The sequence below is a fragment of the Schistocerca serialis genome, chromosome 7 (genome assembly GCF_023864345.2).
Source record: "Schistocerca serialis cubense isolate TAMUIC-IGC-003099 chromosome 7, iqSchSeri2.2, whole genome shotgun sequence".
In the NCBI taxonomy this organism is placed as follows: domain Eukaryota; kingdom Metazoa; phylum Arthropoda; class Insecta; order Orthoptera; family Acrididae; genus Schistocerca; species Schistocerca serialis.
The window spans coordinates 526,345,141-526,372,772 of NC_064644.1; the positions used below are offsets into that span (position 1 = coordinate 526,345,141).

General features: G+C 41.0%; 1 protein-coding gene across 2 annotated transcripts in view; it reads left to right on the forward strand.

Moving 5' to 3' along the window:
• The first annotated feature begins 14,078 nt into the window (after positions 1 to 14,078).
• Positions 14,079 to 27,632, forward strand: part of LOC126412769 (nuclear transcription factor Y subunit alpha) — a 33,301-nt gene continuing 19,747 nt past the window's right edge. The window contains exons 1-5 of one of the 2 annotated variants that reach the window (XM_050082525.1): positions 14,079 to 14,199; positions 14,704 to 14,818; positions 14,906 to 15,064; positions 15,960 to 16,092; positions 20,747 to 20,931. In XM_050082525.1, coding sequence (XP_049938482.1) covers positions 14,741 to 14,818; positions 14,906 to 15,064; positions 15,960 to 16,092; positions 20,747 to 20,931 — 555 coding nt within the window. In that variant the 5' untranslated portion in view covers positions 14,079 to 14,199; positions 14,704 to 14,740. Of the gene's footprint in view, positions 14,200 to 14,232; positions 14,583 to 14,703; positions 14,819 to 14,905; positions 15,065 to 15,959; positions 16,093 to 20,746; positions 20,932 to 27,632 lie in introns of those variants that run through there. The other variant, XM_050082524.1, reaches the window with a different exon arrangement.

The following is a 27,632-nucleotide window of genomic DNA, read 5'->3' on the forward strand; positions in this document are numbered from 1 at the left end:
AGGGTGCCTCACGTTATAAAGCGCCTCGTCAGCTTCATACATCTCTATTGATTTTGTAGTTATCGGCACACACCAATTGTATTTACCGGCAATGTTTATAAAAACACTACAGACGACAGAATGCAGCGATGCTAGCGCTCCATGTGGTAACATGTCACATTGCAGTGAACAGAAGACAGGCGATTTCTTTGATCAAATCTACAGCGAGGCCCTAGATTTGTTCAAATATTGGACGACATTTGACAAAGTCCCTATTACACCATAAAATATCTTTGACAAAGATATTGGACAAAGAAATTTGATAGTGTAATACCGGCCTTAGTAATAACTGTTCAGCGTGACTTTCGTACTAGGTATGGTGTGGATCCTCCTACAACACAGAGCATTAGACGATGGCATGAACAATTCCGAGAAAAAGGTTGTTTGTGTAAAGGCATATCGCCGGCCTGTCCCCGAGTGTCTGACACAGACGTCGAAAGCATTCGCCATAGTTTGACGAGTCCTCAGTAATCCGTTCGCTGTGCAGTACGAAGCTCAACATGCCCTCGATGTCCGTCTGGCGTGTGTTGCATCGACGTTTGCATATGAAACCATATAAAATTCAGCTGCTGCAAGCTCTTCGTGAAAGTGACGAACAACAATGTGCGGAGTTACGTAATTTCGTTCTTAGCAAGATGGAGGATGTTTTCTTCCACGCATAGTGTTAATTGACGAGGCAACATTCCATATGAATGGAAAGATGAACCGTCATAATGTGAGAATATGTTGTATGGAACAACCACATGAAGTTGTACGAGATGAGAGGGACTCTCCAAAATTTAGTGAGTTGTGTGCAGTTTCAAGGGAAAAGGTGAATGGTCCATTTTTCTTTGCCAAGAACAGGAAGCACATATCTCGATATGTTTGAGAACCTTCTTTCCCCACAGTTGGAGCTTACATTTGTCCTCTAGCCATCCTTGCTTAGCCATTTTGCACTTCTTGTCTATCTCATTTTTGAGACGTTTGTATTCCCTTTCGCCTGCTTCATTTACTGCGTTTTTATATTTTCTCCTTTCATCAATTAAATTCAATATTTCTTCTGTTACCCAAGGATTTCTACTAGCCCTTGTCTTTTTACCTACTTGATCCTCTGCTGCCTTCACTATTTCATCTCTCAGAGCTACCCATTCTTCTTCAACTGTATTTCTTTCGCCCGTTCTTGTCAATCGTTCCCTAATGCTCTCTCTGAAACTGTCTACAACCTCTGGTTCTTTCAGTTTATCCAGGTCCCATCTCCTTAAATTCCCACCTTTTTGCAGTTTCTTCGGTTTTCATCTACAGTTCATAACCAACAGATTGTGGTCAGAGCCCACATCTGCCCCTGGAAATGTCTTACGATTTAAAACCTGGTTCCTAAATCTCTGTCTTACCATTATATAATCTATCTGAAATCTTACATTGTTTCCAGGCCTCTTCCACATATACAACCTTCTTTCGTGATTCTTAAACCAAGTGTTAGCTATGATTAAATTATGCTCTACGCAAAATTTTATCAGGTGGCTTCCTCTTTCATTCCTTCCCCCAGTCCATATTCACCTACTACTTTTCCTTCTCTCTCTTTCCCTACTATCAAATTCCAGTCCCACCATGACTATTAAATTTTCGTCTCCCTTAACGATCTGAATAATTTCTTGTATCGCATCACATATTTCTTCAGTCTCTTCATCATCTGCGTAACTAGTTGGCATATAAACTTGTACTTCTGTGGTAGGCGGGGGCTTCGTGTCTATCTTGGCTACAATAATGCGTTCACCATACTGTTCGTAGTAGCTTATCCGCGCTCCTATTTTTATTCATTATTAAACTTACTCTTGCATTACCCCGATCTGATTTTGTATGTATAACCCTGTATTCACCTAACCAAAAGTTTTGTTCCTCCTCCCACCGAACTTAACTAAGTCCCACTATGTCTAACTTTAACCATCCATTTCCCTTTTTAAATTTTCTACCTTCCCGATTAAGGGATCTGACATTCCACGCTCCGATCCGTAGAACGACAGTTTTCTCTCTCCAGATAACGACGCCCTCCTGAGTAGTCCCCGCCCGGAGGCCCGTATGGGGGACTATTTTACCTCCGGAATATTTTTCCCAAGAGGACGGCATCATCATTTAACCATACAGTAAATTTGCATACTCTCGGCAAAAATCTCGGCTGCAGTTTCCCCTTGCTGTCAGGCGTTCGCAGTACTAGCACAGCAAGGCCGTTTCGGTTAATGTTACAGGGCCAGATCAATCATCCAGACTGTTGCCCCTGCAACAGCTCAAAAGGCTGCTGCCCCTCTTCCGGAACCACACGTTTGTCTGGCATCTCAATAGATACCCCTCCGTTGTGGTTTCACCTACGTACGGCTATCTGTATCGCTGAGGCACGCAAGCCTTCCCACCAACGGCAAGGTGTGAAATTTCACACTGACCACCGTGAACAACGACATGGGGGGGAAAGGTGATTTAAACCAGCAAACCGCCCACAAGAGCGTTGTTTCACCATGTATCAGCTTTATCCTTAATTTAAGAGCATGAGTGTGTAAGTAGGCTGTTTAGGTTTTTATGTTGATAACATAAAAAGGAACAGAAATAACAATAAAGTTTAAAATGTTTCATTTCCTCTGAGTGCGACTGTCAACATGTGCATAGGTTTGATACATTCTGTGAAGAAAGTGTGGCGGGGGGGGGGGGGGGGGGGCGTAGTGTTAAAAGGTAAATAATATAACATGCTAGTTCATTTAAAATAACAAAGCTGACCACCATATCTCCTCTATCTGCCTTCAAGTTAAGCACCTTTTGTTTGAAAGATTTCTTCTATCACTAAAAGTGGCTGAGTTATTTAGGTAGCCTGTCTTGATACCTCACCCTGTGTACGAGCAGGATGTAGTACAGTTGCTCCACTAATGCTGAAATTTCACATTGACCACCGTGAACAACGACAAACTAAGGTGTTCGTTACGAAGCTAAGAAGTTATCATATCACTCGTAGGAAAAATCAGACATTTTAAGCAAATCGAGTGAGAAATGTTGCAGCGTGACAATGGTGCGACCTGAAAAGGCGAAATTTATTTTTCTCCATACGAAATTTAATGCAGGTATAAAAAAAGTAACTCTAATGACAGATTTAGCAGACAGCAATTTAAAAAAAAAATATTATGTAGAGGAAAGTTGCTACTCACCATATAGCAGAGATGCTGAATCGCAGATAGGCACAACAAAACGACTGTCACAAATATAGCTTTCGGCCATTAAGGCCTTCGTCAAATTAGACGACAAACACACACATACGAACTCACGCATACGCAACTCACACACACGATTGCAGTCTCAGGCAACTGGGGCCTCAGATGCCTGAGACTGCAGTCATGTATGAGTGAGTTGCGTATGCGTGAGTTCGTATGTGTGTGTTTGTCGTCTAATTTGACGAAGGCCTTAATGGCCGAAAGCTATATTTGTGACAGTCGTTTTGTTGTACCTATCTGCGACTCAGCATTTCCGCTATATGGTGAGTAGTAACTTTCCGTTTCACATTTTTACATTCCATCCTGGATTTTTCATTGTTTAATTTAGAAAACAAATATTTTTACGGTAATGAAATCGGACAAGGGGCATAGGTGTTGTGGACGACCAACAGTAACCATCGCCCATGGCACAGAGCTGTTTGTGCTACGACAGAAATGGTAGAACGTGAAAAAGGCCTAGGCATATCGAAGAGAGAGTTTCGGGTTAGCGTGAATATTTAGCAGTGAAGACGACCTGTTCCCGACTGACACAACACACTTTGACGAAGCTCGAAAACAGGCTTCTGTAAGGAAATTCTTAAAAAAAGTAGACCAAGGATATGGAGAATCCGTGTACAAGATCGTAGCAGAAGATAAGTCTTTTGATACATTATGCACGGACCGGAAACTAAGTAATAGTTAACTGTTTGAGGGTTCCACGATAGGGTTGCCCCATCTAGCTGGGGCCTCGTCGGGACGCTCTGAGATGGGGGTGTAGAAATGAAGTAAAAAAAAAAAAATGGTTCAAATGGCTCTGAGCACTATGGGACTTAACATCTATGGTCATCAGTCCCCTAGAACTTAGAACTACTTAAACCTAACTAACCTAAGGACATCACACACATCCATGCCCGAGGCAGGATTCGAACCTGCGACCGTAGCAGTCGCGCGACTCCGGACTGAGCGCCTAGAACCGCTAGACCACCGCGGCCGGCCCAGTAAAAAATGTAAATAATATAATTACATTTTATTTAGAATGCGATTACATGGAACTTGCTGCGTCAGAAGTAGTCGGTACACCATGTTTTTCAGAAAAGTTCACCTTTTTCCTAAGTTTTTTTTCCCCTTTTATGTGTTACAAAAGTCCATGAAAGTCAGCTTCCAGTTAAACTGGCACCGTAAGATTGATTTCACAGTCCCTGACAGCAGTCGATTTCTTTCATCAGTCCACTGGGCTGACATCAGCGAAAATACTCTTTCCGCAGTGGCGTTGTGTGAGCGATTAGGAAAAAAAATCCGCGTAAGTTTAGCAGTTGGCACTTGCGTTCAAGATTTTCAGTTTCCTTAGGAAATTAAATCCACCAGTCTTCCATGGAATATTTAGACCTCCATTCCTCGAGTCACGCTCAGGTTCTAAGAAGCTCTTCAGATACCTATATTCCTGAAAACAACTGTCGTCTGAAACCTGCACACCATTTTTATCCAAGTATGTAATAATGTTTTCAATTATCACCCACTCTGGAGTTTCAGATAGCGTCATCCAACAAATACCTGATATTTATTAAAAGGAACAGTCCATTTCTGTAAGTAGTCAAATGCTATGGTATGGAAAGCCATTGACTTTTCCTCAAATGTCGAAATCAAATTAATTATTTCTTGGTTAGGGTTCCCATCCTTTAGTTTGCTCAAGTGCATCTTCCTTTCATTCAGACATCTTTTATTGTCGATTAATATATCTCTTATTTCAATTTCGAGACTTTATTCTTCCCCACGCTTTATATATGTAACAGAGCCAAGTTTGACTGCAGAAACATGAAGTAAATTTCACTAATCAGACTACTGAAAAAATCCGAAATTATTTTAGGTGGCCTACCTTCGGTATCGAAAAATTGTTTTAATGGAATCCAGAGCTTAAGAACTGTCTCAGTTACCGGCATTAACAACAGCCATCTTGTTTTTGAGTGAGATAGAAGAGTCTGATAATTGACATCAACGTATAAACAGAACTCTTTCAGCTTCTTTGTCCTTAACGTAATGTAGAAATAGGCTTTGACGTCGGTGCTATCGCGAATCTACACTATGTGATCAAAATTTTCCGGCCACCTGTCTGAAAATGACTTACAAGTTCGTGGCGCCCTCCATCGGTAATGCTGGAATTCAGTATGGTGTGGGCTCACCCTTAGCCTTGATGACAGCTTCCACTCTCACAGGCATACGTTCAATCAGGTGCTGGATGGTTCCTAGGGGAATGGCAGCCAATTCGTCACGAAGTGCTGCACTGAGGAGAGGTATCGATGTCGGTAGTTGAGGCCTGGCACGAAGTCGGCGTTCCAAAACGTCCCAAAGGTGTTCTGTAGGATTCAGGTCAGGACTCTGTGCAGGTCAGTCCATTACAGGGATGTTATTGTGTAACCACTCCGCCACAGGCCGTGCATTGTGAACAGATGCTCGATCATGTTAAAAGATGCAATCGCAATCCCCGAATTGCTCTTCAACAGTGGAAAGCAAGAAGGTGCTTAAAACATCAGTGTAGACAGGTGCTGTGATAGTGCCACGCAAAACAACAAGGGATGCAAGCTCCCTCCATGAAAAACACGACCGCACCATAATATCACCGCCTCCGAATTCTACTGTTGGCACTACGCACGCCGACAGATGACGTTCACCGGGCATTCGCCATACCCACATCCTGCCATCGGATCGACACGTTGTGTACCGTGATTCATCACTCCACACAACGTTTTCCCACTGTTTAATCGGTCAATGTTTACGCTCCTTAAACAAAGCGAGGAGTCGTTTGGCATTTACCGGCGTGATGTGTGGCTTATGGGCAGCCACTCGACAATGAAATCCAAGTTTTCTCATCTCCCGCCTAACTGTCATAATACTTGCAGTGGATCCTGATGTAGTTTGGAATTCCTGTTTGATGGTCTTGATAGACTTCTGCCTATTACACATTACGACCCTCTTCAACTGTCGGCGCTCTCTGTCAGTCAACAGACGAGGCCTGCCTGTACGCTTTAGTACTGTAAGTGTCCCTTCACGTTCCCACTCCACTATCACATCGGAAACAGTGGACCTAGGGACGTTTAGGAGTGTGGAAAGCTCGCGTACGGACGTATGACACAAGTGACACCCAATCACCTGACCACGTTCGAAGTCCGTGAGTTCCGCGGAGCGCCTCATTCTGCTCTCTCACGATGTCTAATGACTACTGAGGTCGCTGACATGGAGTACCTGGCAGTAGGTGGCAGCACAATGCACCTAACATGAAAACATATTTTTTGAGGCTGTCCGGATACTTTTGATCACATAGTGTGTTCGTGGAAATGTGATGCATCTCATCTGCCTTACTTCCGTGAGTTACTGAGATGAGATGAGACACCTACAAGTCTCACACTACGCTTCCTTATTCGTACGATCTTTCTTGACAAAATAACACTCTTTTGTGAAATCATACGAAAAGAGACATTTTCTCTTTCTATCCTCAGGTATTTTCACATGATACGTTTTTTAAACGAGAATAACACTTTAGTCATCGAAGTACACGTTACTATGCACTTCAAGCCGAGTACAGCCGCAGTAAACACTTTCTGGAGAAGTCGAGTATTTTCTCGAATAATGGATCTATATGTAGGACGTGCTTTCATCGTCGATACAGGATACGCAGCATGCAACGCCATCTGTGAGATGACTTTTTCAACATAAACTTGTTGACATAAATTAAACAAACTAGGCTGCATTTACTTGTTGCGCTAACAGATAGCGTTATTTCAGTACTTGAGACAAGCTTGCAACAGTATTTTGCAAAATCGGGACAAAATTGGGGTGTTATCGGGATGTCGGGACATGAAGGTCCATAACGATGACAGTCCCGATATATCGAGGTGGTTTGAAATCCTATTCCAAGAAAACGAACGCTTGTTTCTTTGATTACCGGTACACTGAAAAGGTAGTGACCCTTGCTTTTGAGGATTGAAGAATATTTGATACTAAATATCACATAAATGATACACAACAGAGTATTTCGATCAAGGAAAAACAGTCGAAAACATCGCATCATTCTTCATCATTAGAATGCCAATTTATCACTTGAGGGACCTTACATGGAATTAATGTCTCATTTCTCATATTCTCCTGACTTGTCTACCGCCAAACGACTGCTTTTTATCCCCTTATTTTAAATAAACACACCGATTTTCATCAACCCACAAAGCTTTTGGATACTTTCAAACCTATGTTTTTGAGGTATCGACACTAGAATTGAAAATAAAATGTTATCAGTTTTGGTTCTAACGCAAATAAAAGGCATCAGTTTTAAAGGCGAATACTTTGAAAGCCAATAAAATAAGTTATATAACGGAAATGCTTTTAATTCTTTTTTTTATTACTAAAACTCTAAAATGAATCTTGCAGAATAACTTTACATTCGGATCTGTTGTACTTCTGACCTGGTACCCTAGTGTTGCTGACAAATAGCCCAGAACACCAGCAAAGTACCCAACGAACATTGAAAGTCGTCTCAGGTACCACTCAGCGATCAAATTTGTGATTTAAGTCCAACCATCATCTCCTTATGGATGCCGACAAAAGCCTCCTTTGCGGCTCGGAACATCTTCCGAAAATCCCGCTGAATCTCGCCCTCGCAGTTAATCAAACATAAATTGTAGTCTCCGCATTGAAATCGGAGTCGAATAATTACCCCTGCTACAACCCACCTTTCTTTCTTTCACTTACGCCATAGTCCCGCAGCGGTCGCAGGGTCGGCGTTGTTACAACGGATGTGGCAATGTTAGTTTTAGGGATGGCCAGATGCCCTTCCTGCCGCCACCCCATACCCCCCAGGATGGAATCAGTGTACCCCAATTGTGTGCGTCTAGTGTAAATCGTGAAATAGTGCGGACGTGTTTCAAATGTATGCGACGCGTGTAACTGAGGCGGAACGTGGGGACCAGCCTGGTATTTACCTAGCGGGATGTGGAAAACCGCCTAAAAACCACATCTAGGCTGGCTGACACACCGGCCCACGTCGTTAATCCGCCGGGCGGATTCGATCCGGGGCCGGCGCGCCTACGCGAGTCCAAGAAGTAGCGCGTTAGCGCTTTTTTTTCTTTTTTTTCGTTGAATTTGTTTGTGGCGGACGTCCGATGACACCTATTCAGATTGATCGTTGATTCGTTCACTCAGTTTTTGTGTTACAGAGGGTAGCTAAACCCGTTGACCGAACACGCTGAGCTACCGTGCCGGCAAACTTTTTACTCGAGGGAAGACTTGAACCAAGGACCTCTCGTTCCGCAGCTGCTCACGGGACCACGGTGCTCCTGTCGGCTACCCTGGCGGGTCACAACCCACCTCTAGCAACTTAAATAATTTAATGCGGAGAGTACCGCGCGCACTCGTGCTGCTACACTGCCACCCTCCCCTTGATAGTTGGCCAGAAATAGTCAACCTGTTTCGCACTTGTCCAGCTTCCGGGCAAAAACGGTTGTCAGGAGACGTTTCATACTTGCCCGGCAGCTGCTATGGGAAGCCGACAGTCCCCACTGCGTAATCGGCTGCCGGTGACGGCAGATCGAGGCGATTAATGGAATAGTAGCTGCGGGGCATTGTTGGTGTTCACATCTGACGGTATTTGATGTTTTTATCTGTAGTCTCCAATGCATCCGTGTTTTTCTTGTCAAATTATGCGTCTTGTTGTTACCTGTTTTGATCATGTTGGATGCTAAAACGTTTTTAATTCCAACATTATTTAATACGAAACTAATCGAACCAGATCCAGTTGAACAAGAACTAATTGGTCCCTTGAAGCAAAAGCCAGATCGACATACCTAGCTTTGCAGAGGGATAATTCCGTCCTTACGGCACTTTTGATTACGATGAAGTAATGAAATTCCAGCTGACAGTTTTACAATTCGTTTATGAAATTTAAAAAAAAACGCAGTAAATGCAAGAGTGGCTACTTGTCCTAGCACGTCCGATGGACACCATTCAGCACAGGGTAGCCACTACCACACATTACAGTCCAGTCACCAAGATTTCATAGTGACATTTTGCACGTCTCCCGCTGTCTCAAACCACTCCAAAACCTCATTACTAAATTTATTCGATTTATAAACTAGATATTAAAAGCTTTTTTAACCATTGTTTTTCATTTAATATTTTTGTTTATTAAATTATAATACACTACTGGCCATTAAAACAGCTACACCAAGAAAAAATGCAGATAATCAACGGGTATTCATTGGACAAATATATTACACTAGAACTGACAAGTGATTACATTTCCACGCAATTTGGGTGCATAGATCCTGAGAAATCAGTACCCAGAACAACCACCTCTGGCCGTAATAACGGCCTTGATACGCCTGGGCATTGAGTCAAACAGATGGCGTGTACAGGTACAGCTGCCCATGCACCTTCAACACGATACCACAGTTCATCAAGAGTAGTGACTGTTGCATTGTGAGGAGCCCGTTGCTCGACCACCGCTGACCAGACGTTTTCAGTTGGTGAGAGATCTGGAGAATGTGCTGGCCAGGGCAGCAGTCGAACATTTTCTGTATCCAGAAAGGCCCGTACAGGACCTGCAACATGCGGTCGTGCATTATCCTGCTGAAATGTAGGGTTTCGCAGGGATCGAATGAAGAGTAGAGCCACGGGTCGTAACACACCTGAATTGTAACGTCCACTGTTCAAAGTGAGAACAAGAGGTGACCGACACGTGTAACCAGTGGCAACCCATACCATCACACCGGGTGATCGCCAGCCAGTATGGCGATGACGAATAGACGCTTACAATATGCGCTCACCGCGATGTCGCCAAACACGGATGCGACCATCATGATGCTATAAATAGAACCTGAATTCATCCGAAAAAGACATTTTGCCATTTGTGCACCCAGGTTCGTGGTTGAGTACACCATCGCAGGCGCTCCTGTCTGTGATGCAGCATTAAGGGTATCCACAGCCATGGTCTCCGAGCTGATAGTCCATGCTGCTGCAAACGTCATCGAACTGTTCGTGCAGATGGTTGTTGTCTTGCAAACATCCCCATCTGTTGTCACAGGGATCGAGACTGGTTGCACAATCTGTTACAGCCATGCGGATATGATGCCTGTCATCTCGACTGCTAGTGATACGAGGCCATTGGGATCCAGCACGGCGTTCCATATTACCCTCCTAAACCCACCGATTCCATATTCTGCTAACAGTCATTGGATCTCAACCAACACGAGCAGCAATGTCGCCATACGATAAACCGCAATCGCGACCTTTATCAAAGTCGGAAACGTGATGGAACGCATTTCACCTCCTTACAGGAGGCATCACAACAACGTTTCACCAGGTAACGCCGGTCAACTGCTGTTTGTGTATGAGAAATCGGTTGGAAACTTTCCTAATGTCAGCACGTTGTAGGTGTCGCCACCGGCGCCAACCTTGTGTAAATGCTCTGAAAAGCTAATAATTTGCATATCACAACATCTTCTTCCTGTCGGTTAAATTTCGCGTCTGTAGCACGTCATCTTCATGGTGTAGCAATTTTAATGGCCAGTAGTGTACATACGTCTTAGTTGTTAAGTAACTTTCAAAGACATAATACAACATAATATTAAAGTTACTTGAAAAAGGAACAGAAATAACAATAAAGTTTAAAATGTTTCATTTCCCCTGAGTGCGACTGTCAACATGTGCATAGGTCTGATACATTCTGTGAAGAAAGTGTGGCGGCTTTGGATTGAATATTCTTATTCGTACGCACAGTTCGTCAAACGTTTGTATATTCGTCCTGAAATAGTTGAAAAATTGATCACAATTATTTCTCAAGTGCTCAAAAAAGTGTAAAGAATGTCTCAAGATAGCATCTACTCATGTTGACTGGACGACGACACTGCATCCTATTCTTTCTTTTCTTCAGGCGACTATAAAAGAACGCTCATGCATATAATTTACTACGAATCATTTGTACGGGCGGCATCCGTGTTGACGTGATAAGCGCACAAGAGTCAAACGACTCAAAGGCAGTGGCTAAGAGAACAGTGGGGTAACGCGTCACTCCTATTACTATTACGATTAACACAACTAATAGTAATCAGTATGCATAGACAAAAGTAGTTCTCCAGACATCACTTGTCGATGATAATTTTTCTCTGCTTATAGCATGATAACAGTTCGTTAGAAGAATTAACAGAGAGGGGAATTTCCCATATGTTGCCCTTCCATGGGAGGGCTCACTGTTTGTCAACTGAATAGTCCTTACGTCAGATATTAAGTTTTAGCTGTGGTCTTACTTGAGGTAAGGAAATATGACTCTTTGAGGTAACAAACATTGTTAGAGCCAAGTTGCGAGTTTTATGAAGTCAATTCACCTCGCATTCTGATGGCAAGAAAAGAACAACTGAAATGGTTGTGAGTTTCGTTCTTCGTCCTTACCTCTTTCAACGGCAACGGCAGTAAATTGACGTACGAACTCAGTTAAATGAAAATTATCAGCGTTTCTCTGTATCTTTCAAATTCAAAAGCAAATTGACATGTCGTTTATATAACACCCAGTATTCAATTTCTTATGGTTTTATTTCTAGGCGCTACAGTCTGGAACCGCGCGACCGCCACGGTCGCAGGTTCGAATCCTGCCTCGGGCATGGATGTGTGTGATGTCCTTAGGTTAGTTAGGTTTAATTAGTTCTAAGTTCTAGGGGACTGATGACCTCAGAAGTTAAGTCCCATAGTGCTCAGAGCCATTTGAACAATTTTTTTTATTTCTGAAATGATACTTCGGTGCTGTCAAACTCCACAGCGAGAGTCTTAGCGAAAACAGTTGCTAAAGTGAGCTTCGAATGACGAGTATTGCTTGGAATCGGAGTTACACGATTGAAAATACAGAGGATTCTTATCGTTTGGTTCTTCAGCTGGGTTTAGTATGGCACCAGTGCTGATCTAGAGCATTGCTGTTATTGATGTCTCTTTCATTTCTTGGTCTAAAACGATTTTACCGCCCGGCGTCACCGAGCAAAATAATAGGAAGTCAGTTCTGTTCAGGAAAGCCACAAGAGTTACCAAAATTGTGGTTGAAACGTTACGAAACTACACAGTCATTACCGAGCGAGGTGGCGCAGTGGTTAGCACACTGGACTCGCATTCGGGAAGATGACGGTTCACTCCCGTCTCCAGCCATCCTGATTTAGGTTTTCCGTTATTTCCCTAAATCGTTTCGGGCAAATGCCGGGATGGTTCCTTTGAAAGGGCACGGCCGATTTCCTTCCTTAACCCGAGCTTGCGCTCCGTCTCTAATGAGCTCGTTGTCAAAATGGTTCAAATGGCTCTGAGCACTATGGGACTTAACATCTGTGGTCATCAGTCCCCTAGAACTTAGAACTACCTAAACCCTAACTAACCTAAGGACATCACACACATCCATGCCCGAGGCAGGATTCGAACCTGCGACCGTAGCAGTCACGCGGCTCCGGACGGAGCGCCTAGAACCGCGAGACCACCGCGGTCTCTAACCACACTAACCACCTCCTACACAGTCATTGTTCAAGAATGTTGTAGGCGCCGACGATGACAGTTGTCTGAGACAGCCTGGAGTTTAATATAAGACATTCATGCTCAATGGGAGCAAATGAGCAAATAGATGACGTGCGGTAGATGTGAACATCGGTCCTCTCTGTCGGCCTTCGCGGAAGCCATTGAGGAATCTGCCATTAGGACTGCCATTCATGGAATTCCTATTCAGTCACTGCCGCTTAACATGTTTCATAACAAGATTACATGTTCATGCTCTTCTTAAGTCACTTCAATTGCGTTTTGGATCCCACACAAAACGCAAAGTACAACGCACCTTCATATCGTATAAGAAAAGTACAAATATTGGTTTTCTGGGGACTTCAAGTTTTAATACACACATTCACCTAATCTCTGCTACGGCCGCAGCTGCTCATTTCGATGTGTTTATTCGGTGTTAGAAAGGTTTTAATGTACCAGGTCAGGTGCGAAATGCTATCAAATTTTGTCCATGTCCCTCGAGTTTAATTCAAGAAAAGAATATATTGATTGTTACAAAGGTTCAGGTACATGACTAATTTCATAAAGTACTAGAAAGATGCTTAGGTCGTCGCTTCATCACCATTAGCACGACGTATGTTTGAAAAAAAAAAAATACGTGAAGCTAGACGTAGTTCTTTTACTACGAACACAAGCAATATATCAATTACTCAGAAAAATATTGATAACGAAGCAACCAATCACAACAGCTTAAATCTATGTACGCTGGCTAACAATTTTCAATACCCTACTTGTATGATCAGTCAATAGGACTACCGCTGAGAACACCTTCTTTACTTATAAATGTGATAGTGGATCGGATCTTCGCCATCAAAGAATAAATTACAGGTAGATGCTCAATGTTTATCTCCTAATAGGCATGAAAATACTATAGATGACAGTGATAACATACGACGTGAGCGGAACATGATCAATCTTTCATTCATTCTTTTCATTTATTTTATTTTTCATTTATTGGTTTCAAACATCATTTGCTTAACACTATGCAAGATGAGAGGACAAATCACACTTTGCCTTTAGAAATACACAAGGGGTCTAAAACGAACGATGTACAGTGTACGTTTACGTATGCTTTCTTATCAAATATCGATCGTCGCCATTTTTCATTACGCAACAACTTTTTCTAAAGTTTTGGTGCGTCATAAGCATTATTACGGCAAATAAATCAGAAATTTCATTGCAAAAGGTATTCAATTTTGTCGCATCCTGTGAGCAGGGCATCGACCGCGTTGGCGCGTCGGTAGCTGGGCAGGGAGTGGTAGTTGGGTGGTCGACAGCACCAATACACAGCTTAGCTCGCTGTTGTGTGGCCGGGACTGGCTGGTGATTCGCCGTCTATTGGTGTACAATTTGCCGACCAATCATTGGGAAAGTGCTGTCGAAAATATCCAATGTAAGTTCACAAATTATCTGAGTTCTCTGGTGAAGCTGTGTACGTAGAGGTGTCGCCGAAATTTGATTTTTCTGTGGATTTTTGCGTGGAATTTGGTCATACATGGCCCCGTTTGCATGAAACAAGATGGGAGGCCATATTTGTTATGTGTAATTTTGCTCAGGATGCGCGTTTTAATTCATGTTCTACATTATGGAATATTTTTGTGTTGAGTGCAATTTTGGTATTTTTTTAAATTTTGCTGTGTGCAATATGATGGCGCGATCATTATACCAAAGTCGGAATTACGGCTGTGGTGAAATTCGTAGCGTAAGGCGCTTCTCGCCTTTATGCCCGAGTCCTGGAAAAGTAAAACGCTACTACGAACTTTCCAAATGTTTGAGGTAATTTAATCTATAACTGCTTAGTTGTCACCAGTGATGATTATTTTAATTACATAATCTATTTAAAAGAACTTTTATGAGAGATGACATAACCTCACTTTTTTACTGCATTTTGTTGCAGATAGCGACGTCGTTAATATTGCAGCTGAAAGCTTGCAATGGAACAACAGCTAGGAGATGGCCAAGTTACTGTTATGCAGGCCGTGCCTGCAGGTGCAGCGGGACAACAAGTTCAGGTATTAGTTTTGTGTTGAAGATTCTTTGTTTTGATGTATTTGTAGATTTCCGTCATATAGCTTACAAATCGTCTTATCTTTTTAAAGGTTGTACAGGTTAACCAAGCAGGACAAGTAATACAAGGTTCTAATGGGCAACAGATTATGGTTCATGCTGTTCCACAGAGCCCACAAACCATTCAAGTGGCAACACAGGGTGGACAGACATTGCAGCCAATTCAAGTTTTACCAGTTTCCAGCTTACAGGTAATATTCCCATTTTTAGTTCACAAATATGTTTCACATTCTGAAGAACTTTTATTAGTCTATGTTACCAGTAACATGTGGTAATGGATACATTTTGCTTTTGGGGTAGCTGTCAAAAATCATTAAGACATAAAAGTGGAACATTTCTTGAATATTTTGGTGTATAGTTGCTAGTTTTCAATCCGATGTAGTAGTGAACATGGTATGTAAACAAATAAATGGAATTAATTAGAAAACTTTTTTTATGATTGAGACTATTCCACGCACCTGTATAAGCTTATAAATTATGCAGAGGAGTTTTGTAATTTAGTCTAGATGATCCAACTCATTGGATTTCCTTATTTTTTGCCACAGGATATGGCCCTCATGTGCATATTTTTTATAGTAGGCCTAATTTCCACTCATAGCTGCTGTTTTAAAAGGATATTGTTAAGGGACATCCTCTTTCTGTTGATCATAATTCTATCCATTTCCTAAGTTTTTCTTACAGTGTCTCTTTTTGCCAAATAGCTTATACCTCTTGTTGATTAAAAGTTAGCATTTTGCACAGTAACACACAATCTGTAGTCTATTTTAAAGCTGAGGAATAGTGAGATAATGATAGTTCTTTAAATTGTTGAACAAGACACTGATCTGCTTTACAAATAGGTTTATCCTTTTTTACTAGTGGAACTGTGTAATGTTGGCTCCAATCGTATAATTCAATTTTCGTTAAGTAGCACTTTTTAAATATTGTCTTAATAAATGCTGTTGACATGAAGAAAGTTATACTTTGATGTACAAATTGTGTACTTCATATATCTTAACTTTCCCAAGCACCTGAAATACTTTTACACCTTTGCTTGTTCCATTGTTTCAAATATTGTTTTTATGCATGTATGTTTGAAATTTGTAGGGTGGTGCAGGACAACAAATTGTCATACAGCAGCCACAACAGGCACAAATCATTCAGACTTCAGATGGACAAACTTTTATTTATCAACCAGTGCAGATTGATGGTGGCGTTCAGCAAACAACTCAGCCAACTGGTGAGTTTAAGTTAAATGTCAATTGAAACGACACTTCAACCTGTCAGTAGTATACTGTGGCAATTTTATCACTTTATCAACGTGTGAGTCTGTTGTAAATAAATTAGGTATTGCAATGGCTATTAAATACTACATGTCATCCAGTAGTATGATTTATTGAACATACTGTCATCACTTTGAGTCATGGGTATGAATTTAGAGAAGTTGATAAAACTTTGGGGCAATAGAAATTGAGGTCTTAATTACTTCTGCGTGTCACTTCTACTTTTGTAGTTATTTCGTACAACCACATGTGGTATCAACACTGTGTGTAGAAGGCAGTTCACTCTGTGTACTGCACATCTGCCTATGGTGGTCCATGTGCAGGGAGAAGTTTGCTTTGTCAGCTCCGTGTACTCCTTTCTGATAGCAGAGTTCTTAAAAAAAATTAACACCTGTGCTCCCTCAGTGAATTCCGAAAGAGGTAGTGTGTGCTTGCATTGGATTTTTTTATGTCCATTGACCAGTGAGACAACATGTTAGATGTGAACTGATTCCTCCTGTTCATGGCAAATGATAAGTAATGTCTTACGTCAATAAGCATGAGTACGTAGTAAAGAGGCTGTAGCCGTGAAACTAGTTGTGACTAAATAAATAGTTATACAAAAGTTTTGGAAGAGTTATTTCGTAAAATATTATCAGCTGTAGTCATGTAACAAGCTCTTATGAAGAAAAAAAAGGATTATTATGGAATAGCCTACTTAATGTTATTTAGTTTGTTTATGGTGTCCATGAACTGCTTAAGGTAAATTCTGGGATAATACCTTTGAAAAGGAATGGATCACTTTCCATCCATATTACATCTGACAGCTGTGATATTTATAGGATGTTAAACCATAATCTTCTTTTCTTACACTCTTTCCCTAAGCAAATTGAAATTAGCAAGATTTTGTTCTCATAAGAACTGTTTCTTGTATTGGGATAGACTGATTTTATATCTCCATTCAGCCTTTGATATGTAGGTTGTTGTGCTTCACAAACATGCTCAAGACATATGCATTAATGGTTCCATTTGGAAAGGCTGAATTCTGAAGACATACAGAAGTAATGTAACTTGCCCACAAGATATAAGTACTGTTGATCTTTCTGTTGCAATTCATCAAATACTAGTACTTTTGTGTATAGGTGCCCACCTATTAGCTGTCTTGTTTCATGTTTTGTGTATATGTAATACTTTGGGATCAGGAGGAATGCTCAACAAGAGTCAGCTTTGGCCAGTGATGTAATTTTAATGTCTGGTCCCACATCACCTTTCTGATAGCAATGGCAACAAGGGGGGAGGGGGAGGGGACTGGTTGTGGTGACAGATTAATGTGTAGCTTTGCCCAAGGTCAAGGTTAAGTTGGGAAGTGACAGTTTGGTTGTGAGCTGGAGAAGATAACAAATGCGATACTAAAATCATGGTTGAGGTGACACTCATCTGTAGCTTATCCCATTAGGAGAAAAAAGAAAAAAAGCCAATAACATCATATTATTTGCCATATTGTTTACGGTGTTAGTCACTGGTCAAATCCGATGACTCATACCAAACTTTCCTCAGAATCTATGTACTGCACAACTAAACTGCAAGACTGGGTAATCACTAAGTTCATGGAAGGAACATCACCAACTTTATTTTAACCAGTCTGTTGCTCACAAGGGCATGTTCAAAGCCTCCATTTCTTTTCAGGCAAACACACAATTCTGTGTAGTGAAATGTGTCTTCCATTTTATAGTTTGAGTCTGCTGTTTGTAGGAAACATGCTCCCAAACTGCCTATTGGCTTCTGTCTCGGGTTCTTCGGCCGACATTCATCTAATGATTTTTCTGACGTTTCGCCAGCACGAGTGGCTGGCATTGTCAAAGCTTCATCCTCCATTGCCGGCAATGGAGGGTGAAGCTTTGACAATGCCAGCCACTCGTGCTGGCGAAACGTCAGAAAAATCATTAGATTAACATCGGCCGGAGAACCCGAGACAGAAGCCAATAGGCAGTTTGTCAACAATTGGCCACGAAAGTCTTAACAATTTTGTGAAACATGCTCCCGATTAAATTTTTTGTTTAACTCTTTGCTGAAAGATCTGTTAGATTTTGTTATAGAGTGATTCTTTATTTGTAAATCACTATGGATAGCAGCATTGTGCAGGTGAATTCTTGCAGGTTGACTGCATTAGAGTAGGTGTCACACAAGTTTTCGTCGATAAATGTCTAAAATGTGTTCTCTCTCCACACATTTGATCAGCACACAAGTATTATGGAAATGCTTCTGATGCTCTTTCTGTAAGTCACTATTGTGGAAAATTACAGAAATTGTATTTGAGGCTGACTGCAAATAGATTCTACTGCCACATTTAGTGTGAGAACCATGAAGGTAAGGTGAGAGAATGCAGAGCTTTTATCGATGTTTATAGGTGGTTGTTTTTCCTTCAGTAGGTCTGTTAGTGGAACAGAAAAGGAAATGCTACTAGTACCCCCCGCCCTCCGCCCATCATGCACTGTAAGGTTCTTGCGGAGTATGTACATAGATGCAGTGCGCTTAACTATGAATTGCAGCACCACCTTTACTCAGCATTATTCTAAAACATTGCACATATTGGTTGACACTTTTCGCTAGCTTCTCATTACAGTTGGGAAGTACACTAATAATCAATGACAAATATAACCCGAAGAAAGGGTGATGTTTGCATTCTGGTTATTAGCATCTAGGAGGTAGTCACATTAATGATTGTTTCACATTTAAATAGCTGCTACATGTTGGGTAGTTTCTGATGTCTGCAGTGACACATGAGGCATTTCAAGGATTTTGTTTAAGTACGTAGAAGATCGGTGGCACAAGTCTACGACGGGGCAGTTGACCAGGCTACGGGTAGTTCTTTGCCGTATTACAGGAGGCGGAGGGTAGTGGGCCGATAAGCCCTGCCACCTTTTTGCCTGAGATAAATTCCTGGTACAAGGAACAATAATGATTAATGAAATTACATATTACCTGTCACATGGGCTAGTTGATAAAATCTGCAGGTCAACAGAAGTGTCAGATTCCATCCGTCTGCTTTGACCCATGGTGTAAGGGTGTTATGGTGTGTGATGTCATTAAGGTGTGGAGTTTGAGTTGGTTGTGTTTGTAGATGTCGTCTTGTTGTGTTTGATGGCACTGTGTGTGTGGTGTTGCGGTTTTGGTTTTGTTTTTCATATTGTAGGTGTTGGTTCCTTCGTATCAATAGCTGTGGTTGAGCTGTATAGGTCAAGGGAAGTGTCAGATTCCAGTAGATTTTATTTTATTTTTTTCTTTTTTTTTCTTTGTGTGTTTTGGGTCATGGTGTGTTCTTTTTACTGTTATATTTAGCTTGTTCCCTCCCTGAAACCCCCCCCAGTTCCTGCGGTCATCCCGTTAGTTTGATTGTATTTTAGGAGGGAGATGATATTGTCTTATTTATATGTATTGTCGTGTTAGTTGCCATGTGTATATAGTGACGTCATTAGCACCATATTAGAGATGCTTCCGTAATCCCAAATCTGCTTATGTAGCTTCTTAGAGGGAAGATAGCATTGTCCCAGGTAAATTATTTTTATGTATTGCCAAAAGTTTGTAACATAGCAGTGATAACATCAGGCACGTAATTAGAGCTATCATGATTATAATCAATGAAAGTAATAGTCTTTCATATATTTTTAATTTTAATCATCTTAAATACATACACTTGAATATGTATTAAAATTGTTGTAAATAGTTTTGGTATAAGAGAGATAACTCACCAGATAGCAAAGATGTTGCGTCCTCAAGAGAGACAGGTACAGGAGAATGAAAACATTATATTTATGTTTGCCTTTTGCAACTCAGTGCCTCTGCCAGTCATATTCACACTTATTTACTTTCAATAAAACTGTCATTGTCTTCAATTTTTTAATGAAAAGAAACACAGAGCTTTTGATTACTTGCTCAGTTCTCACCCGATGTGATCATGTAATGAGTTTATCTTTCTCATGGTCCCATTTAGATCTTTGAGTGCTTTCACAATTTTCTACTAATCCTATTTCTTTCTCTTTGACATTTACGCCATGGATCTCTTGGATCCCAGAAGCACCGTTGATATTTATATTCTTCAGCCAGCATAACTACATTCTCTTCAGAAATCTCCATTGTTCACCCAACTCGGTGTCCAAAGGCAGAAGTAAAAAAGATGGCAGACAAAATCTTTCTGTACTACTAGTGCCGAAGCAGAGAGGATATGAACTTCCTTTGATGATTCGCTAAAAAGCCAACAACCAACGGAACACTAGCAGATGTGAACTGAACACAACTGAATCCAAGATTGCATGCATTTATCTACTGCTTAAACCAGAGAGTTCTCATTCTCGTGTGCTCACTCCAGTGTACACCAGACTTTAAATTACTGTAGACTGTTACTTCCTTATTTCTAGAATCGTCATGAATTTTTGCCACTATTGTCCACTGAATTCTTTGCCAGACATGTGCTAAAACTTACTAACAGTTGGTATTACTATTTCAGTTATGTAATTATTGGCTGGTCTTGAATGTATGTTTCATTTCATCTCATCTCAAGGTAAACAGGGGAAGTGTTAGTCACAGTTTGCTTTCATTTCTGTTAGGAATGAAATATTGTAAATATGCCAACAGTGATCAACTTGAATGGAAATCTGGTGCAGCTGGCAGCAGGCACAGGCCCTGCTGCTGTAACAGCAGCAGCTCCAGCTCCGGTTGTCACAGCAGCAACGCAACAGCAGATCAACACCACAAGTGCCAGCCCTGCTGCCACAGCTGTTCCCCAGGCTGTGGGTGTCAATGGGAGTAATATTGTAATGGTCAGTATCACTTCATTTTCTTGTATGTTAACTTTGGAGTGTGTAGAAGCTTTTTGTTGTGATTTGGCAAGACAGCCAAGCCACTATGAGGTAGCCGAAAGGCACGCGTTTAAGCTCATGCAGGCTGGCGTGAGGTCTGGAACAGTTAAAGGAGTTGAGTCTAGTAAAAAAAGTACGTAGCTTCTGGAATACTTAACTTTAATCCATAATTGAAGAACGTTGGTCTGACGGTACATGCATCACAAGATATATAGCAATTGATAATGGCGCCTTGCTAGGTCGTAGCAAATGACGTAGCTGAAGGCTATGCTAACTATCGTCTCGGCAAATGAGAGCGTAATTTGTCAGTGAACCATCGCTAGCAAAGTCGGATGTACAACTGGGTGAGTGTTAGGAAGTCTCTCTAGACCTGCCGTGTGGCGGCGCTCGGTCTGCAATCACTGACAGTGGCGACATGCGGGTCCGACATATACGAGGTGCGGCTAGAAAAAAGCCGGACTGATGCTGGAAAAAACATTTATTTACAATTATTTACAATTTCATGTTATCTCCTTCAATGTACTCTCCTCCTCGGTCTCTACACCGCTCCATACGAATTTTCCACTGTTCATAGCAATGCTGCAGATCATTTTCGGTAAGTCCACACATTACTTCCGTCGCTTTTTCTTTTACTGCTTCAACAGTCTCAAATCTAGTTCCTTTCAAAGCTGACTTGACTTTAGGGAAAAGAAAAAAGTCACAGGGGGCCAAATCAGGTGAGTAGGGTGGATGATCTAAGATGGGAATGTTGTGTTTTGCCAAAAATGTCTTCACTGACAACGCACTGTGAGCTGGGGCATTGTCTTGGTGAAGGATCCATGACTTTTTTCTCCACAAATCGTTCCGTTTTCTCCGTACTCGCTCACGTAGGGTAGCCAGGATGCTAATGTAGTAATGCTGATTCACTGTTTGTCCCTCTGGTACCCAATCAATGTGCACATTCCCTTTGATGTCAAAAAAAAAACGATCATCATTGCCTAGAATTTCGATTTTGACATTCGTGCTTTTTTTTGTCGTGGAGAACCAGGAGTTTTCCAATGCATCGATTGGCGTTTAGTTTCGGGATCGTAAGTAAAAAACCACGATTCATCGCAAGTAATAACATTTTGTAAGAAGGTGGGATCACTTTCAATGTTTTCCAGGATGTCAGAACAAATCATTCTTCGGCGTTCCTTCTGTTCAATTGTGAGACACTTTGGAACCATTTTTGAACACACTTTGTTCATGTTGAAACTTTCCTGAAGAATCTGCCTAACACTTTCTTTGTCAACTCCTGTTAACTCAGACACTGCTCTGATTGTTAAACGGCGATCTTGTCGAACAAGTTTACCGATTTTTTCAATGTTCGCATCAGTTTTTGCTGACAATGGTCTGCCAGTACGAGTGTCATCACTGGTGTCTTCGCGGCCATCTTTAAATCGTTTAAGCCACTCAAACACTTGTGTTCGCGATAAACAATCATCGCCGTACACTTGTTGTAACATTACAAACGTTTCACTTGCAGATTTTCCTAGTTTGAAACAAAATTTGATGTTAACACGCTGTTGTTTCTGTACACTCAACATTTTCCGACGCACAGACAAAACGTCAACTACTTAAAACAGACGCCACGGGCAGACTGAGTGCAGGAGGCAGATGAAACTCGAGCAGTAGGCGGAGCGAGAGTCACGTCACAGGCCACGCGACTTTCAGCCTTATTGCATTCGTTTTATTGTTTCACCAGTACTAGTCCGGTTTTTTTCTAGCCACACCTCGTACTTACGGACCGCGGCCGATTTAAAGGCTATCACCTAGCAAGTGTGGTGTCTGGCGGTGACACCACACTTTTGGTATTAAACACTCTTACTTACAGAAAGTGATGTATCTGGAGAGGTGCTGGCAGAAATGGAAAGGGGCAAAGGCAGATTAGAGCATAGAAAAGCTTAAGAGTAGGTGAACAAATTTCATTGAGATGGCTAAGCTTAAGGGAACAATGCCAAGGAGAATTCATGATATAGGAAACATGTACGATTGGTAAAAGTCTAGAATGGGACTAGTGGTGTGCTTAAGTGTTCTGTACAGGAATGTTGCCATGAGGTATGATGGGAACAGAAGAAAGAGTTTCAGCTGTTCCATTACGCAGCCAATGGGAGAGCAGCAGGCAGGTATGTTCAAAGTATTGCACTCGGAGAAAGGGTGAAGCATTGCTGTAAATGAAGATTATAAATTGAATTGCTCCTTGGTAGAGTTGCATCTATTTAAACTGATATATTTTAAAAGGCACTAAAATTTTTCTCTGTTCCGCGTTTGTGTGCAGTCGATCTGCAAAAGCACAGTTAGTGGATCATTATTTTTTAATTAAATCATGGAAGAAGGTATGTGGATCAATATTTATTAATAAAAGGAATGTCCAACTCTGTTATGAATGAACATTGATCCACCTACTTCCTCCCATGATTGAATTGAAAAACATTGATCCACTTAAAGTGGCAGCTTTCGTTTCACTTCCAGAGGATTCCATCCACACAAGCCTTTGATTCTCATTTCACCATCACATTTGATAAATTTTCATGCCTCTGCAATTCATCCATGAGACATGCACCAACAGACAACATCGCAGTGCAGAACTAACCACTTAAATCAGTCCACTTTACGGCAACTGCTGCTGTAATCACAAAGTATTTCTCTAAAAACTCACTTATACACCAAAAAATAGCAGACAAAACAGTGGCTTCAATTTTGGCACTAGAAATACATTGCTTCTGTTCTCTCCTCTCATTGATTATGTTGGAGATTCGTCGTATTCCTACACAAAACTGATGCACTGCCAACCTATGAGCAATAGGGATAAGCACCACTGTGAATGCCGCTGGCTCTGATGTAGACTTCAGTTTGTTTGATTAAACGTTAGATGTATTACACAAGGAGCAAAAAGCCCAAATGTGTATCTAAACGAAGAAGTTATATAGAGGCAGTAAAATAAACAAATGAAGTAATGCCAGATATAACTTGAGTGGGAGAAGTGATGAGAGTAAGGGGAATTCTGGACTGTGTATTGTGGGCAAAGAATGTGAGGAAATGACGAAGGCTGGTGTCAGGTTTTGTGAAATATATGAAGATTTTTGGGATGATTTTGCACTGGGAAATATGCTCAAAAGGGATTGGATAAAATTACACACATTTGATAAGGGAGAGTTGTGTGCAAGAAGATACATATAGTGTGTAACTGTTTTGGGTGAATATTGACATACTAATTGTGACTGTAAAGGGGGGGATTGCGAGGTGGCTGTGTGAACTACTTTGTTGCTGTCCATGATACAGTTCTCGGGATGTGCTTTTTCTTCCCAAGGGTGCAGATTTATTGTGGGTGCTTGCATAAGGAAGTTGTTTTATTACACAATTTCACTTTTCCTTCCAAAATGTCTGTTTTGAGAATTTCCTTCATCGGCTCTCATTGGGTGTGATGCTCAGGTATCTTAAGTATTGCACACTTGTTTCTGTAGTTTTTTTTATTTGGGTCTACCATTATGAGTGAAAGAGAGCACAGAATACAAGCTTTAAATCAGTATAAATATGAGAACTAGAATCTATCATGTGGTGGTGTGGAAAATAGTATTAACTCAACCCTGTTGTGCAGGTATGACCACTACTGAGTAAATTGTTAAAACTGTTAATCATTTATGGTTACGTATTTGTAGTAAGTGGAAGATTTAAAACTAATTATGATTTTCTTGGCTCATTAAATGCCACTTTTTGTCTTTGGTCACGGCATGGACCTGGTCTGGGTTCAGTTCGCAGTCCAACCCTTACTTTGAATGTAAGGAAGTACTAATCAGTTAACATACACCTTTGGAGAGTGGGCTTCATTCGACTGAAGAATCACTGCCAAGAATTTGTTAGTCAAAACATCGAAAATTTCCTTATGCTTTGTCATTCGGCCTGTGGTGCTGTGCTGGTGGACCAACTTGACACGCATAACAGTACTTCAGTGGTTTTTAAAAAAAAAAAAAAAAAAAAAAAAAAAACACGGCCTGACAGTTTATGTAGGCATGGGTGGTTGCTCCGCATGTCCACAGAAACTAATTGTGTGAAGTTCAGTCGTAATTTCTTTAACTTGCCAGGTGCCTGAATGAGGGGTTCTCAGAGCAGATAAATGAATGGTATAGCCCCCACAGCACCAGCAAGTCTTCGTCAATCAGAACTTAAGGCTGTTTACTTCATTGTACAAATATTTAGTGAACTGTTTCCTCTTACAGGTTACACATTTAATTTTTAAGACATTGCTACAAGTGCACATAACTGTTTGCTCTAGCAATGGGAGGCCCCTTTAGTGTAATCTATTGTCCCTTTTATACAAAAACAACGAATTCGTATCATACTAGTTTTAAGATATAGGTAATTAAATGTTTCACAGAGTCTTCAAAATCAACTGTAGTAATTTAGGAATTTAATTTCCATGTACTATATTGTTAGGATATGAGGTTCATAATCATACGTGCATAATCGTAGCTGCACATTTGTTGTTCTAGTATTACCAAGAAGTACTGCATTTTTGCATACATACATGGAAGTAAATCACATGTATCTGGTGCCAGTTCTAATTTTATTGTTTTGGAATAAACAAGTTTACCAGCTGCTATCACAAGCTTTTCCATGTATACCTTGGGAATAGATAAATTTTAAGGTTATTTCACTAAAGACTCCTTCAAATTCTATCTTATAGGACACTGAAAAATTTGGTTTCTTTCATAGAGGAGTAGACAAGCACTGTATGTTGTGATTTTAGGGATGTCTTTGTGGTCAATTTTGAAGCTTAGAAAATAGGTTTACATCATATTGTGGATGATGAAAGACAAGCATCCCTCCTGCAACTATCAATGATTAGTGCCCATCATTTAGGTGGACTACTGGCACATATTGACATTTCTTGTCTACCTTGGAGTGAATAAGAGTCGGATTCCATTTCCATGTGGTCTATTTTTTTTTTTTTTAAAAATGAGTGATCAGCTGACCTTACGTTTATGATCAGTTGACTGTAAGTTCAGGTAGACCTAGTGATACATATGAACAAAAACATTAAGAGTTCTTCTGCTGATCTTCACATCCATTTGTCATCATCTTCAGTTGTGTAATTTGTGTTAGCGCCATGATATTATCATAGACAGGTGACAATGTCAAGTGATTCTCATTCCACAAATAAGTGCCATCTTGATTTCCTAGATTGTATGTGTTGTTGTTGTTGTGGTCTTCAGTCCTGAGACTGGTTTGATGCAGCTCTCCATGCTACTCTATCCTCTGCAAGCTTCATCTCCCAGTACCTACTGCAGCCTACATCCTTCTGAATCTGCTTAGTGTATTCATCTCTTGGTCTCCCTCTACGATTTTTACCCTCCACGCTGCCCTCCAACACTAAATTGGTGATACCTTGATGTCTCAGAACATCTCCTACCAACTGATCCCTTCTTCTAGTCAAGTTGTGCCACAAGCTCCTCTTCTCCCCAATTCTATTCAATACCTCCTCATTAGTTATGTGATCTACCCATCTAATCTTCAGCATTCTTCTGTAGCACCACATTTCGAAAGCTTCAATTCTCTTCTTGTCTAAACTATTTATCGTCCACGTTTCACTTCCATACATGACTACACTCCAAACAAATACTTTCAGAAAAGACTTCCTGACATTTAAATCTATACTCGATGTTAACAAATTTCTCTTTTTCAGAAATGCTTTCCTTGCCATTGCCAGTCTACATTTTATATCCTCTCTACTTCGACCATCATCAGTTATTTTGCTCCCCAAATAGCAAAATTCCTTCACTACTGTAAGTGTCTCATTTCCTCATCTTAATTCGCTCAGCGTCACGCGACTTAATTTGATCACATTTCAATATCCTCGTTATGCTTTTGTTGATGTTCATCTTATACCCTCCTTTCAAGACACTGTCCATTCCGTTCAACTGCTCTTCCAAGTCCTTTGCTGTCTCTGACAGAATTACAATGTCATCGGCGAACCTCAAAGTTTTTATTTCTTCTCCATGGATTTTAATATCTACTCCGAACTTTTCTTTTGTTTCCTTTATTGCTTGCTCAATATACAGATTGAATAACTTCGGGGATAGGCTACAACCCTGTCTCACTCCCTTCTCAACCGCTGCTTCCCTTTCATGTCCCTCGACTCTTATAACTGCCATCTGGTTTCTGTACAAATTATAAATAGCCTTTTGCTCCCTGTATTTTACCCCTGCCACCTTCAGAATTTGAAAGAGAGTATTCCAGTCAACATTGTCAAATGCTTTCTCTAAGTTTACGAATGCTAGAAACGTAGGTTTGCCTTTCCTTAATCTTTCTTCTAAGATAAGTCGTAGGGTCAGTATTGCCTCACGTGTTCCAACATTTGTACGGAATCCAAACTTATCTTCCCTGAGGTCGGCTTCTACCAGTTTTTCCATTCGTCTGTAAAGAATTCGCGTTAGTATTTTGCAGCTGTGACTTACTAAACAGATAGTTCAGTAATTTTCACATCTGTCTACACCTGCTTTCTTTGGGATTGGAATTATTATATTCTTCTTGAAGTCTGAGGGAATTTCGCCTGTCTCATACATCTTGCTCACCAGATGGTAGAGTTTTGTCAAGACTGTCTCTCCCAAGGGTGTCAGTAGTTCTAATGGAACGTTGTGTACTAC